The sequence below is a fragment of the Oncorhynchus nerka genome, linkage group LG18 (genome assembly GCF_034236695.1).
Source record: "Oncorhynchus nerka isolate Pitt River linkage group LG18, Oner_Uvic_2.0, whole genome shotgun sequence".
NCBI classification, from domain to species: domain Eukaryota; kingdom Metazoa; phylum Chordata; class Actinopteri; order Salmoniformes; family Salmonidae; genus Oncorhynchus; species Oncorhynchus nerka.
Genome location: NC_088413.1, coordinates 83,094,529 through 83,111,133, shown reverse-complemented (window position 1 = coordinate 83,111,133; position 16,605 = coordinate 83,094,529). Strand labels below are relative to the sequence as shown.

The window sequence follows — 16,605 nt, the reverse complement described above, 5'->3', positions numbered from 1 at the left end:
TAATATTTGTTTTCTTTCAAATACTTTGGGAACATTTGATTGAGCCTAGCCATTTGGATTCAAACCAGGGACTGCAGTGGCGCCTCTTGCAGTGAGATGCGTTAGACCGCTGCGCCACTCGGGAGCCCTACAGTAGAGGGTTAGAGGTCAGGGATCATGTCCTACCTGGGTAGTTTCTACAGCCTCCGGCGGAGCAGCCTCTGACCCAGCGACCCTCGTTCACAGACACCGTCCACTTGTGGATCTTATCATCCTCCAGGGCATCAGGGGTCAGGTTGCAGATCTCAATCTTAGTGTAGTTCTTCTTGAAGTCCTCAAAGGCCATCCTGGGGTGACAGAGGAGAGGGAAAGAGAGGCAGAGAGGGGATGGAGACAGAGGATAGGGGTAGGGGGGTAGGGAGTGGAAGAGGGAGACAGAAGGAGAGGGAGAGGGAGACAAGGGAGAGGGAGACAGAAGGAGAGTGAGAGGGAGAGGGAGACAAAGGAGAGGGAGACAGAAGAGAGGGAAAGGAGACAGAGGAGAGGTGGAGGGGGAGTGGAAGAGGGTGAGGGAGGAGAGCGAGAGGGAGGGAGGGAGGGAGGAGGAGTGAGGGAGAGGGAGACAGAAGAGAGGGAGAGGGAGACAGAGGAGAGGTGGAGGGGGAGGGAGTGGAAGAGGGAGAGGGAGGAGAGGGAGAGGGGAGATAAGAGGGGCAGATGAGAGGAGAGGGAGAGAGAAGGAGGAGATGAGTGGAGAGGGAGAGGAAGGAAGACAAGGAGTGTCTAAAATTGACACGCTCCACTTAATAGTTTCTAGTCAAAGGTATTTTGGTGCAGGGTTCTAAAGGTATTTAAACTGGGAAAGGAAAACTCACCGTCTCTGAAATAGTCTGTACATCTTAATGTTCTTTAGCAGCACAACATACCTTTTTATAGACTAGTTCAGTGAAGACATGTAATGTGGGTAGAGAAAATAAACATCAAGTATCAAGAGCAGCTAGAATGAAGAGAGAAACAATACTCACCAGAACTCCCCGTCCTCAGCACTTTGATGCTGAAGCTTGTCCTTCTCTCCCTTAGACAGAGACACCCACTCCTTAGAGCTGTGGGTAGTGGGGAACATCATCAACTGCCAAACTGAACAATACATGGACCTTCTCTGACATCGAATAAAATATAATATAAGGTAATGTAATATAATTAGTATAATGTAATATAATATAATGTAATATAATATAATGTAATGTAATATAATATAATGTAATATAATATAATGTAATATAATATAATATAATGTAATGTAATATAATATAATGTAATATAATGTAATATAATATAATGTAATGTAATATAATATAATGTAATATAATATAATATAATGTAATATAATATAATGTAATATAATATAATGTAATATAATGTAATATAATATAATGTAATATAATATAATGTAATATAATATAATATAATGTAATATAATGTAATATAATGCAATGTAATGTAATGTAATATAATATAATGTAATATAATATAATGTAATATAATGTAATACAATGAGTATAATATAATATAATGTAATATAATATAATGTAATATAATATAATGTAATGTAATATAATATAATATAATATAATATAATGTAATATAATGTAATGTAATATAATGAGTATAATATAATGTAATGTAATATAATGAGTATAATATAATATAATGTAATGTAATATAATGTAATATAATATAATGTAATGTAATGTAATATAATGTAATGTAATATAATGTAATGTAATATAATATAATGTAGCATTATATGACATGATGTAATGTTATATAATATAATGTAATGTAATATAATGTAGTATAATGTAATGTAATATAATGTAATGTAATATAATGTAATATAATATAATGTAATGTAATGTAATATAATGTAATGTAATATAATGTAATGTAATATAATGTAATATAATATAATGTAATATAATATAATATAATGTAATATCATCATAATGTAATATAATGCAGTATAATATAACGTAATGTCATGTGATATAAAATAATGTAATGTGATATAAAATAATGTAATGTAAAGTGCTACATGTCATAAAGTGCTAAATGTCATAATGTCATAATGTCATAATGTGCTAAATGTCATAATGTTACTAAATGTGCTAAATGTCATAATGTCATAATGTTACTAAATGTGCTAAATGTCATAATGTCATAATGTTACTAAATGTGCTAAATGTCATAATGTTACTAAATGTGCTAAATGTCATAATGTCATAATGTTACTAAATGTGCTAAATGTCATAAAGTCATAATGTCATAATGTCATAATGTCATAATGTCATAATGTTACTAAATGTGCTAAATGTCATAATGTCATAATGTAATAATGTCATAATGTCATAATGTCATAATGTCATAATGTGCTAAATGTCATAATGTCATAATGTCATAATGTTACTAAATGTGCTAAATGTCATAATGTTACTAAATGTGCTAAATGTCATAATGTTACTAAATGTGCTAAATGTCATAATGTCATAATGTCATAATGTCATAATGTCATAATGTCATAATGTGCTAAATGTCATAATGTCATAATGTCATAATGTCATAATGTCATAATGTCATAATGTGCTAAATGTCATAATGTCATAATGTTACTAAATGTGCTAAATGTCATAATGTCATAATGTGCTAAATGTCATAATGTCATAATGTCATAATGTCATAATGTCATAATGTGCTAAATGTCATAATGTCATAATGTTACTAAATGTGCTAAATGTCATAATGTCATAATGTGCTAAATGTCATAATGTCATAATGTCATAATGTCATAATGTCATAATGTGCTAAATGTCATAATGTCATAATGTCATAATGTCATAATGTCATAATGTCATAAAGTGCTAAATGTCATAATGTTACTAAATGTGCTAAATGTCATAATGTGCTAAATGTCATAATGTTACTAAATGTGCTAAATGTCATAATGTGCTAAATGTCATAATGTCATAATGTCATAATGTGCTAAATGTCATAATGTCATAATGTCATAATGTGCTAAATATCATAAACGTGCTAAATGTCATAAATTTCATACATTTGAAAAATGGCATAAAGGTTATAAATGTGATAAAGGGAATTTTGACCAATCAGACCAGTTCTGAAAAAAGTTCTGATATGAAAAGATTTGATGTGATTGGTCAAAATACAAAGGAGTTGGAAAAAGATCAGAATTGGGATACCTGTGTAAACGTAGCCTTAGAAGAACGAGGCAATGTATTAGGAATTGTATGCAAGCATAGACATTGGAAACCAACCTGTGTCTATCACTGGTGCCAGTTCAATCAATCAATCAATCAATCAATCAATCAATCAGGCGTATCTTACTTGTCACTCCAGGGCCCATTCCACTCCACCTGTCCCCAGGGGTTCCTGAGGCGCACCAGACGCACCTTAGGCTCCTTGTGCTGGGACTGCTTACACTGAGGAGAAACACACACACCGGTCCATGTAACAATCACAACCATTGGCTGCTTGAGTCAGCTTTGGCCCTACCCACAACCACTGGCTGCTTGAGTCAGCTTTGTCCCAACCCACAACCATTGGCTGCTTGAGTCAGCTTTGTCCCTACCAACAACCATTGGCTGCTTGAGTCAGCTTTGGCCCTACCCACAACCACTGGCTGCTTGAGTCAGCTTTGGGCCTACCCACAACCATTGGCTGCTTGAGGCAGCTTTGGCCCTACCCACAACCACTGGCTGCTTGAGTCAGCTTTGGGCCTACCCACAACCATTGGCTGCTTGAGTCAGCTTTGGCCCTACCCACAACCACTGGCTGCTTGAGTCAGCTTTGTCCCAACCCACAACCATTGGCTGCTTGAGTCAGCTTTGGGCATACCCACAACCATTGGCTGCTTGAGTCAGCTTTGTCCCTACCCACAACCATTGGCTGCTTGAGTCAGCTTTGGCCCTACCCACAACCACTGGCTGCTTGAGTCAGCTTTGGGCCTACCCACAACCATTGGCTGCTTGAGTCAGCTTTGTCCCCACCCACAACCACTGGCTGCTTGAGTCAGCTTTGTCCCTACCCACAGCCATTGGCTGCTTGAGTCAGCTTTGGCCCTACCCACAACCACTGGCTGCTTGAGTCAGCTTTGGGCCTACCCACAACCATTGGCTGCTTGAGTCAGCTTTGTCCCTACCCACAACCACTGGCTGCTTGAGTCAGCTTTGGCCCTACCCACAACCACTGGCTGCTTGAGTCAGCTTTGTCCCTACCCACAACCACTGGCTGCTTGAGTCAGCTTTGGGCCTACCCACAACCATTGGCTGCTTGAGTCAGCTTTGGCCCTACCCACAACCACTGGCTGCTTGAGTCAGCTTTGTCCCAACCCACAACCATTGGCTGCTTGAGTCAGCTTTGGGCATACCCACAACCATTGGCTGCTTGAGTCAGCTTTGGCCCTACCCACAACCATTGGCTGCTTGAGTCAGCTTTGGCCCTACCCACAACCACTGGCTGCTTGAGTCAGCTTTGGGCCTACCCACAACCATTGGCTGCTTGAGTCAGCTTTGTCCCCACCCACAACCACTGGCTGCTTGAGTCAGCTTTGGCCCTACCCACAGCCATTGGCTGCTTGAGTCAGCTTTGGCCCTACCCACAACCACTGGCTGCTTGAGTCAGCTTTGGGCCTACCCACAACCATTGGCTGCTTGAGTCAGCTTTGTCCCTACCCACAACCACTGGCTGCTTGAGTCAGCTTTGGCCCTACCCACAACCACTGGCTGCTTGAGTCAGCTTTGTCCCTACCCACAACACCTCCAATCAGAGAACATGTGAGGATGCCGTTAGATCCTGTAATTGAAGTTAATCTATATTTTGCTATGGGTCTATTGCAGGTAAACACACCTCCAATCAGAGAACATGTGAAGATGCCCTTAGATCCTGTAATTGAAGTTAATCTATATTTTGCTATGGGTCTATTGCAGGTAAACACACCTCCAATCAGAGAACATGTGAAGATGCCCTTAGATCCTGTAATTGAAGTGAATCTATATGTTGCTATGGGTGTATCTCACCTCCTCAACAGCAGTCACAGAGTAGGCGTGGCCCTTCACAAGGCCAGTCACAGTGCGGGTCTCAAAACGAGCAGGAACCAGGGACTGGAGAATCAAATAGACAACACATGAATCATACAGCTGGTCTTCGCTATACCAGACACAACAGAATCCGTTGAGAGGCCATTTACGTAATTGTCTGCATTGAAACGGGTAAAGACATACATTCAAAACTGGACTGTTTTCCGTTGAGACTGAAAGACTTAAAAAAAAAACGGAGATCCAACAGGTTTTTACAATTCAATTCAGTCACTTATGTCTTTACCCAGAAGGACTTAATTTACAATTAAACATAAGAGCTAGTGTTTATTTACAGTAGTGTCGTCTACTATTATTACATGACTATTGTGGAAGTATACACTTACCGGACAGTTTATTAGGTACACCACCCCATTCACAAAAAATGTAGGTTAAAAGATCCACCCCCTTTTTATGCTTGTCATGGGCAAGAACTAGGGAGTTTTTTAGGATAGAAAGAAACGGAATAGAGCTAAGCACAGGCAAAATCCTAGAGGAAAACTCATTCACGTTTCAGCAGGACAATAACCTAAAATGCCAATTACACGGAGTTGCTTACCAAGATGACATTGAATGTTCCTGAGTGGCCTAGTTACATTTTGTACTTAAATTGGCTTGAAAATCTATGGCAAGACTTGAGAATTGCTGTCTAGGAATGTTCAAAAACCAACTTGACAGAGTTTGAAGAATTTTGCAAATATTGTACAATCCAGGTGTGGAAAGCTCTTAGAGACTTACCCAGAAAGACTCACAGCTGTAATCACTGCCAACGGTGATTCTGACATGTATTGACTCAGGGGATTGAATACTTATCTAATTAAAATATAATTTTTAGAATTTTAGAATGTTTCTTTCACTTTGACATCACAGAGTATTTTGTGAAGATCGTTAACAAAAAATGACAATTAAATACAGGTCAGGGTTTAGTCCCTGATAAACACAGATACAGGTCAGGGTTTAGTCCCTGATAAACACAGATACAGGTCAGGGTTTAGTCCCTGATATACACAGATACAGGTCAGGGTTTAGTCCCTGATAAACACAGATACAGGTCAGGGTTTAGTCCCTGATAAACACAGATACAGGTCAGGGTTTAGTCCCTGATAAACACATATACAGGTCAGGGTTTAGTCCCTGATATACACAGATACAGGTCAGGGTTTAGTCCCTGATATACACAGATACAGGTCAGGGTTTAGTCCCTGATGAACACAGATACAGGTCAGGGTTTAGTCCCTGATGAACACAGATCCAAGTCAGGGTTTAGTCCCCGATAAACACAGATACAGGTCAGGGTTTAGTCCCTGATAAACACAGATACAGGTCAGGGTTTAGTCCCTGATAAACACAGATACAGGTCAGGGTTTAGTCCCTGATAAACACAGATACAGGTCAGGGTTTAGTCCCTGATGAACACAGATACAGGTCAGGGTTTAGTCCCTGATGAACACAGATACAGGTCAGGGTTTAGTCCTGATGAACACAGATACAGGTCAGGGTTTAGTCCCTGATGAACACAGATACAGGTCAGGGTTTAGTCCCTGATGAACACAGATACAGGTCAGGGTTTAGTCCCCGATAAACACAGATACAGGTCAGGGTTTAGTCCCTGATGAACACAGATACAGGTCAGGGTTTAGTCCCTAATAAACACAGATACAGGTCAGGGTTTAGTCCCTGATAAACACAGATACAGGTCAGGGTTTAGTCCCTGATAAACACAGATACAGGTCAGGGTTTAGTCCCTGATGAACACAGATACAGGTCAGGGTTTAGTCCCTGATGAACACAGATACAGGTCAGGGTTTAGTCCCTGATGAACACAGATACAGGTCAGGGTTTAGTCCCTGATGAACACAGATACAGGTCAGGGTTTAGTCCCCGATAAACACAGATACAGGTCAGGGTTTAGTCCCTGATGAACACAGATACAGGTCAGGGTTTAGTCCCTGATAAACACAGATACAGGTCAGGGTTTAGTCCCTGATAAACACAGATACAGGTCAGGGTTTAGTCCCTGATAAACACAGATACAGGTCAGGGTTTAGTCCCTGATGAACACAGATACAGGTCAGGGTTTAGTCCCTGATGAACACAGATACAGGTCAGGGTTTAGAAAGCACCACGATACATTTTCATAAACATTTAGTTAGTGGTGGCCATAATTGTTTTGTTTTCTTAGTGGTGGCAATAATTGTTTTGTTTTCTTAGTGGTGGCCATAATTGTTTTGTTTACTTAGTGGTGGCCATAATTGTTTTGTTTTCTTAGTGGTGGCTATAATTGTTTTGTTTACTTAGTGGTGGCCATAATTCTTTTGTTTTCTTAGTGGTGACCATCGAGGATATTTGATCACTGATGACTCCCAGCACTGGATATAGTATGTTAATCTTATTAAATAGCTGAAGTTATTTTGGGGGGGGAGGGGGGGGGCAGTAAGCCACAAATATCAGCATACTTGGCTCCTCCTACTGAGAAGACCTCATCTAAGGCATATTTGCTTTGATTCCTGCCATTGGTTCATTTTGGTACAACGTATCCCTTCAGCTCATTATCAGCTGTTGTCAAATATACGTGGGTCTCAAAACACGATTCTCTTCCTCAATAGTATGCCATTTTATTAGATGAAAAGCCAAAAATGAGTAAGACATCTTGGCATTTATAACATACTACATTTGAGACATTTCACAAACTATGAAACGTTCTTATTTCGCATTCTCAAAATAATTACTATTTAGAGCGTAAGTACAAATATTTTGACATGGCCATTGTGTCAATTAGGCCGTGGGACAGATTGGGACATGGCCATTGTGTCAATTAGGCCGTGGGACAGATTGGGACATGGCCATTCTGTCAATTAGGCCGTGGGACAGATTGGGACATGGCCATTCTGTCAATTAGGCAGTGGGACAGATTGGGACATGGCCATTGTGTCAATTAGGCCGTGGGACAGATTGGGACATGGCCATTGTGTCAATTAGGCAGTGGGACAGATTGGGACATGGCCATTGTGTCAATTAGGCAGTGGGACAGATTGGGACATGGCCATTCTGTCAATTAGGCCGTGGGACAGATTGGGACACGGCCATTCTGTCAATTAGGCCGTGGGACAGATTGGGACATGGCCATTCTGTCAATTAGGCCGTGGGACAGATTGGGACATGGCCATTGTGTCAATTAGGCAGTGGGACAGATTGGGACATGGCCATTGTGTCAATTAGGCCGTGGGACAGATTGGGACCCACACTGACACGGTACACATGTGCACAGGGTGCGGGGACGGCAGCACTAACCCCCGGCCACCACAGACAGGACACATAGTAATACCTTTTGCATTGACTGAAATGGCTCTTAGGTCTGGTGACAGGTCAGGTGACAGGTCAGGTGACAGGTCAGGTGACAAGTCAGGTGACAGGTCAGGTGACAGGTCAGGTGACAAGTCAGGTGACAGGTCAGGTGAAAGGTCAGGTGTTAGGTCAGGTGACAGGTCAGGTGAAGGGTCAGGTGACAGGTCTGGTGACAGGTCAGGTGTTAGGTCAGGTGAAGGGTCAGGTGAGAGGTCAGGTGACAGGTCAGGTGAAAGGTCAGGTGTTAGGTCTGGTGACAGGTCAGGTGTTAGGTCAGGTGATAGGTCAGGTGACAGGTCAGGTGACAGGTCAGGTGTTAGGTCAGGTGACAGGTCAGGTGAAAGGTCTGTTGACAGGTATGTTGACAGGTCTGGTGACAGGTTTGGTGTTAGTTCAGGTGACAGGTCTGTTGACAGGTCAGGTGACAGGTCAGGTGACAGGTCTGGTGACAGGTCAGGTGACAGGTCTGGTGACAGGTCAGGTGACAGGTCAGGTGTTAGGTCTGGTGACAGGTCAGGTGACAGGTCTGTTGACAGGTATGTTGACAGGTCTGGTGACAGGTCAGGTGACAGGTCTGGTGACAGGTCAGGTGACAGGTCAGGTGTTAGATCAGGTGACAGGTAAGGTGACAGGTCAGGTAACAGGTCTGGTGACAGGTCAGGTGACAGGTCAGGTGTTAGGTCTGGTGACAGGTCAGGTGACAGGTCAGGTGACAGGTTAGGTGACAGGTTAGGTGACAGGTCAGGTGATGGGTCAGAATCATAAATGAAGAGAGGGGCTCCATGATGGGCTGCTCTATCGACGTGAGTGTCTTCAACTACGGTTTGTGAGACCCGTTGGAGGTCAGGGGTCACGATCCTAAGGTCAGAGACTCACGTCGATAGAGCAGCCCATCATAGAGCCTCTCTCCAGGGCCTTCTTCATGATCTTGTACAACTCCTTGGGCGCCTCCTTCATCTCATAGAACTCTGTCACGCCCCCGGTGAAGTCTTCCATGGCCTCCGTGGTGTTACCGCCCTTCAGGGCCTCGTAGGAACCGTGAAGCCTGGGGAGGGGGGATGGGAGAGTGAGGGTTAGGGTCGTGGTGTTTACCGCCCTTCAGGGCCTCATAGGAACCGTGAAGCCTGGGGAGGAGGGATGGGAGAGTAAGGGTTAGGGTCGTGGTGTTTACCGCCCTTCAGGGCCTCATAGGAACCGTGAAGCCTGGGGAGGGGGAGGGAGAGTGAGGGTTAGGGTCGTGGTGTTACCGCCCTTCAGGGCCTCATAGGAACCGTGAAGCCTGGGGAGGAGGGGGATGGGAGAGTGAGGGTTAGGGTCGGGGTGTTACCGCCCTTCAGGGCCTCATAGGAACCGTGAAGCCTGGGGAGGAGGGGGGTGGGAGAGTGAGGGTTAGGGTCGTGGTGTTACCACCCTTCAGCCTGGGGAGGGGGAGGGATGGGAGAGTGAGGGTTAGGGTCGTGGTGTTACCACCCTTCAGCCTGGGGAGGAGGGGGATGGGAGAGTGAGGGTTAGGGTCGTGGTGTTACCGCCCTTCAGGGCCTCATAGGAACCGTGAAGCCTGGGGAGGGGGTGGGAGAGTGAGGGTTAGGGTCGTGGTGTTACCGCCCTTCAGGGCCTCATAGGAACCGTGAAGCCTGGGGAGGGGGTGGGAGAGTGAGGGTTAGGGTCGTGGTGTTACCACCCTTCAGCCTGGGGAGGGGGATGGGAGAGTGAGGGTTAGGGTCGTGGTGTTACCACCCTTCAGCCTGGGGATGGGGGGGATGGGAGAGTGAGGGTTAGGGTCGTGGTGTTACCACCCTTCAGCCTGGGGAGGAGGGGGTGGGAGAGTGAGGGTTAGGGTCGTGGTGTTACCACCCTTCAGCCTGGGGAGGGGGGGGGGATGGGAGAGTTAGGGTCGTGGTGTTACCACCATTCAGCCTGGGGAGGAGGGGGGATAGGAGAGTGAGGGTTAGGGTCGTGGTGTTACCAGCCTTCAGCCTGGGGAGAGGGAGGGTTGGGGATATCTACTTGGTGTAGGGTTGGGGATATCTACTTGGTGTAGGGTTGGGGTTAAGGATATCTACTTGGTGTAGAATTGGGGATATCTACTTGGTGTAGGGTTGGGGTTAAGGTTACCTACTTGGTGTAGGGTTGGGGTTAAGGTTACCTACTTGGTGTAGGGTTGGGGATATCTACTTGGTGTAGGGTTGGGGATATCTACTTGGTGTAGGGTTGGGGTTAAGGTTACCTACTTGGTGTAGGGTTGGGGATATCTACTTGGTGGAGGGTTGGGTATATCTACTTGGTGGAGGGTTGGGGTTAAGGTTACCTACTTGGTGTAGGGTTGGGGATATCTACTTGGTGGAGGGTTGGGGTTAATGCTACCTACTTGGTGTAGGGTTGGGGATATCTACTTGGTGTTGGGTTGGGGTAAAGGTTACCTACTTGGTGTATGGTTGGGGTACATGTTACCTACTTGGTGTAGGGTTGGGGTTATATACTTGGTGTAGGTTTGGCGTTAAGGTTACCTACTTGGTGTAGGGTTGGAGTTAAGGTCACCTACTTGGTGTAGGATTGGGGTAAAGGTTACCTACTTGGTGTATGGTTGGGGTACATGTTACCTACTTGGTGTAGGGTTGGGGTTATCTACTTGGTGTAGGTTTGGCGTTAAGGTTACCTACTTGGTGTAGGGTTGGGGTTAAGGATACCTACTTGGTGTAGGGTTGGGATAAAGGTTACCTACTTGGGGAGGGGATGGGAGAGTGAGGGTTAGGGTCGTGGTGTTACCACCCTTCAGCCTGGGGAGGGGGGGAGTGAGGGTTAGGGTCGTGGTGTTACCACCCTTCAGCCTGGGGAGAGGGAGGGTTGGGGATATCTACTTGGTGTAGGGTTGGGGATATCTACTTGGTGTAGGGTTGGGGATATCTACTTGGTGTAGAGTTGTGGTAAAAGTTACCTACTTGGTGTATGGTTGGGGTACATGTTACCTACTTGTTGTAGGGTTGGGCTTATCTACTTGGTGTAGGTTTGGCGTTAAGGGTACCTACTTGGTGTAGGTTTGGCGTTAAGGTTACCTACTTGGTGAAGGGTTGGGGTTAAGGTTACCTACTTGGTGTAGGATTGGGGTAAAGATTACCTACTTGGTGTAGGGTTGGGGTTAAGGTTAACTACTTGGTGTAGGGTTGTGGTAAAGGTTACCTACTTGGTGTAGGGTTGGGGTAAAGGTTACCTACTTGGTGTATGGTTGGGGTAAATATTATCTACTTGGTGTAGGGTTGGGGTTAAGGATACCTACTTGGTGTAGGGTTGGGATAAAGGTTACCTACTGGGTGTAGGTTTGGGGTTAGGGTTACCTACTTGTTGTAGGGTTGGGATAAAGGTACCTACTCTGTGTATGGTTGGGGTTAGGGTTACCTACTTAGTATAAGGTTGGGATTATCTACTTGGTGTAGGGTTGGGGAAAGCTACTTGGTGTAGGGTTGGGGTTAAGGATATCTACTTGGTGTAGGGTTGGGGATATCTACTTGGTGTAGGGTTGGGGATATCTACTTGGTGTAGGGTTGGGGTTAAGGTTACCTACTTGGTGTAGAGTTGGGGATATCTACTTGGTGGAGGGTTGGGGTTAAGGTTACCTACTTGGTGTAGGGTTGGGGATATCTACTTGGTGGAGGGTTGGGGTTAATGCTACCTACTTGGTGTAGGGTTGGGGATATCTACTTGGTGTTGGGTTGGGGTAAAGGTTACCTACTTGGTGTATGGTTGGGGTACATGTTACCTACTTGGTGTAGGGTTGGGGTTATATACTTGGTGTAGGTTTGGCGTTAAGGTTACCTACTTGGTGTAGGGTTGGAGTTAAGGTCACCTACTTGGTGTAGGATTGGGGTAAAGGTTACCTACTTGGTGTATGGTTGGGGTACATGTTACCTACTTGGTGTAGGGTTGGGGTTATCTACTTGGTGTAGGTTTGGCGTTAAGGTTACCTACTTGGTGTAGGGTTGGGGTTAAGGATACCTACTTGGTGTAGGGTTGGGATAAAGGTTACCTACTTGGGGAGGGGGGGATGGGAGAGTGAGGGTTAGGGTCGTGGTGTTACCACCCTTCAGCCTGGGGAGGGGGGGAGTGAGGGTTAGGGTCGTGGTGTTACCACCCTTCAGCCTGGGGAGAGGGAGGGTTGGGGATATCTACTTGGTGTAGGGTTGGGGATATCTACTTGGTGTAGAGTTGTGGTAAAAGTTACCTACTTGGTGTATGGTTGGGGTACATGTTACCTACTTGTTGTAGGGTTGGGCTTATCTACTTGGTGTAGGTTTGGCGTTAAGGGTACCTACTTGGTGTAGGTTTGGCGTTAAGGTTACCTACTTGGTGTAGGGTTGGGGTTAAGGTTACCTACTTGGTGTAGGATTGGGGTAAAGGTTACCTACTTGGTGTAGGGTTGGGGTTAAGGTTAACTACTTGGTGTAGGGTTGTGGTAAAGGTTACCTACTTGGTGTAGGGTTGGGGTAAAGGTTACCTACTTGGTGTATGGTTGGGGTAAATATTACCTACTTGGAGTAGGGTTGGGGTTATCTACTTGGTGTAGGGTTGGGGTTAAGGATACCTACTTGGTGTAGGGTTGGGATAAAGGTTACCTACTTGGTGTAGGTTTGGGGTTAGGGTTACCTACTTGTTGTAGGGTTGGGATAAAGGTACCTACTCTGTGTATGGTTGGGGTTAGGGTTACCTACTTAGTATAAGGTTGGGATTATCTACTTGGTGTAGGGTTGGGGATATCTACTTGGTGTAGGGTTGGGGTTAAGGATATCTACTTGGTGTAGGGTTGGGGATATCTACTTGGTGTAGGGTTGGGGATATCTACTTGGTGTAGGGTTGGGGTTAAGGTTACCTACTTGGTGTAGAGTTGGGGATATCTACTTGGTGGAGGGTTGGGGTTAAGGTTACCTACTTGGTGTAGGGTTGGGGATATCTACTTGGTGTAGGGTTGGGGTTAAGGTTACCTACTTGGTGTAGGGTTGGGGTTAAGGTTACCTACTTGGTGTATGGTTGAGGTAAATATTACCTACTTGGAGTAGGGTTGGGGTTATCTACTTGGTGTAGGGTTGGGGTTAAGGATACCTACTTGGTGTAGGGTTGGGATAAAGGTTACCTACTTGGGGAGGGGGGGGGATGGGAGAGTGAGGGTTAGGGTCATGGTGTTACCACCCTTTAGCCTGGGGAGAGGGAGGAGAGTGAGGGTTAGGGTCGTGGTGTTACCACCCTTCAGCCTGGGGAGGGGGGGAGTGAGGGTTAGGGTCGTGGTGTTACCACCCTTCAGCCTGGGGAGGGGGGGGGAGTGAGGGTTAGGGTCGTGGTGTTACCACCCTTCAGCCTGGGGAGAGGGAGGGTTGGGGACATCTACTTGGTGTAGGGTTGGGGTTAAGGTTACCTACTTGGTGTAGGGTTGGGGATATCTACTTGGTGTAGGGTTGGGGTTAAGGTTACCTTCTTGGTGTAGAGTTGTGGTAAAGGTTACCTACTTGGTGTTGGGTTGGGGTAAAGGTTACCTACTTGGTGTATGGTTGGGGTACATGTTACCTACTTGGTGTAGGGTTGGGGTTATCTACTTGGTGTAGGTTTGGTGTTAAGGTTACCTACTTGGTGTATGGTTGGGGTAAATATTACCTACTTGGAGTAGGGTTGGGGTTATCTACTTGGTGTAGGGTTGGGGTTAAGGATACCTACTTGGTGTAGGGTTGGGATAAATGTAACCTACTTGGTGTAGATTTGGGGTTAGGGTTACCTACTTGGTGTAGGGTTGGGATAAAGGTACCTACTCTGTGTATGGTTGGGGTTAGGGTTACCTACTTAGTATAAGGTTGGGATTATCTACTTGGTGTAGGGTTGGGGTAAAGGTTACCTACTTGGTGTAGGGTTGGGGTAAAGGTTACCTACTTGGTGTAGGATTGGGGTTAAGGTTACCTACTTGGTGTAGGGTTGGGGTAAAGGTTACCTACTTGGGGTAGGGTTGGGGTTAAGGTTACCTACTTGGTGTAGGGTTGGGGTTAAGGTTACCTTCTTGGTGTAGGGTTGGGTTACCTACTTGGTGTAGGGTTGGGGTTAAGGTTACCTTCTTGGTGTAGGGTTGGGGTTACCTACTTGGTGTAGGATTGGGGTTAAGGTTACCTTCTTGGTGTAGGGTTGGGGTTAAGGTTACCTACTTGGTGTAGGGTTGGGGTTAAGGTTACCTACTTGGTGTAGGGTTGGGGTAAAGGTTACCTACTTGGTGTAGGGTTGGGGTTAAGGTTACCTTCTTGGTGTAGGGTTGGGGTTACCTACTTGGTGTAGGGTTGGGGTAAAGGTTACCTACTTGGTGTAGGGTTGGGGTAAAGGTTACCTACTTGGTGTAGGATTGGGGTTAAGGTTACCTACCTTGTGTAGGGTTGGGGTTAAGGTTACCTACTTGGTGTAGGGTTGGGGTTAAGGATACCTACTTGGTGTAGGGTTGGGGTTAAGGTTACCTACTTGGTGTAGGGTTGGGGTTAAGGATACCTACTTGGTGTAGGGTTGGGGTTAAGGTTACCTACTTGGTGTAGGATTGGGGTTAAGGTTACCTTCTTGGTGTAGGGTTGGGGTTAAGGTTACATACTTGGCGTAGGCCTTCTCCAGCAGGGCACTCCAGAATTCATTTCTCTCGGCAGACTTGGTGAACACCAGCTGGCTGTTGAAGGTGGGGATGCGGTCGTCAATAACAACGTCAACCCAGTCGCCATAGCGCCAGAACTGGGGGAGAAAGAGTTGTCCCATGCAGTACACGGTTGAGGATTTGACAAGAGAAGATAATCTGGTGCAATCAGGGTTGGGGTTGATTCCATTTAATTTCACACAATTCAGGAAGTAAACTGAAATTCCTATCCCACTTTTTAAGGAAATTCAAATGAGTTTAATGTGAATTTTGAATAAGTGTACGTCTTGAACTGACTGAATTGAAATGGAACTGTGATAACAGTGTAACATACGTGATTACAGTGTAACATAGTGTAGTATTGAGAGTTGTTTAGACCATAGGAACAAATCTCTAAAAGAGTTTTAGAGCCTCTAACCCTGGCATTAACTAGTAAACTCATTATAGTTCTGTGCTTTTGATTGGTGGGTTCTGACCTGGAAGTGGAAGATTCCTCCATATCCCTCAGAGAAGCTCTGTTCCTGAGGAACGACCCGGTAGAGCAGCTTCTCATTCAGAGTCAGACAGGCTATAGCAGCCAGCAGCCAGCAGTCACCTAGGAAACACACAGTTAGTTACCAACAGACACACACCTAGGAACACACAGTCAGACAGGCTATAGCAGCCAGCAGCCAGCAGTCACCTAGGAAACACACAGTTAGTTACCAACAGACACACAGCTAGGAACACCCAGTCAGACAGGCTATAGCAGCCAGCAGCCAGCAGTCACCTAGGAAACACACAGTTAGTTACCAACAGACACACAGCTAGGAACACCCAGTCAGACAGGCTATAGCAGCCAGCAGCCAGCAGTCACCTAGGAAACACACAGTTAGTTACCAACAGACACACACCTAGGAACACCCAGTCAGACAGGCTATAGCAGCCAGCAGCCAGCAGTCACCTAGGAAACACACAGTTAGTTACCAACAGACACACACCTAGAAACACACAGTCAGACAGGCTATAGCAGCCAGCAGCCAGCAGTCACCTAGGAAACACACAGTTAGTTACCAACAGACACACACCTAGGAACACCCAGTCAGACAGGCTATAGCAGCCAGCAGCCAGCAGTCACCTAGGAAACACACAGTTAGTTACCAACAGACACACACCTAGGAACACCCAGTCAGACAGGCTATAGCAGCCAGCAGCCAGCAGTCACCTAGGAAACACACAGTTAGTTACCAACAGACACACACCTAGGAACACACAGTCAGACAGGCTATAGCAGCCAGCAGCCAGCAGTCACCTAGGAAACACACAGTTAGTTACCAACAGACACACACCTAGTAACACACATTTAGTTACCAACAGACACACACCTAGGAACACCCAGTCAGACAGACACACAGATCTAGGAAACACACAGTTAGTTACCAACAGACACACACACCTAGGAACACCCAGTCAGACAGGCTATAGCAGCCAGCAGCCAGCAGTCACCTAGGAAAC

The 16,605-nt window shown here is 45.4% G+C and overlaps 1 protein-coding gene across 2 annotated transcripts in view; it reads right to left on the bottom strand.

Moving 5' to 3' along the window:
- Positions 1–16,605, bottom strand: part of LOC115122514 (calpain-3-like) — a 54,934-nt gene that overhangs the window by 29,327 nt on the left and 9,002 nt on the right. The window contains exons 3-9 of one of the 2 annotated variants that reach the window (XM_065004425.1): positions 15,588–15,706; positions 15,076–15,209; positions 9,351–9,519; positions 5,073–5,156; positions 3,382–3,476; positions 1,005–1,082; positions 166–326 (exon numbers count right to left, since the gene is read on the bottom strand). In XM_065004425.1, the coding sequence (XP_064860497.1) occupies positions 166–326; positions 1,005–1,082; positions 3,382–3,476; positions 5,073–5,156; positions 9,351–9,519; positions 15,076–15,209; positions 15,588–15,706 (840 nt within the window). Of the gene's footprint in view, positions 1–165; positions 327–1,004; positions 1,083–3,381; positions 3,477–5,072; positions 5,157–9,350; positions 9,520–15,075; positions 15,210–15,587; positions 15,707–16,605 lie in introns of those variants that run through there. The other variant, XM_065004424.1, reaches the window with a different exon arrangement.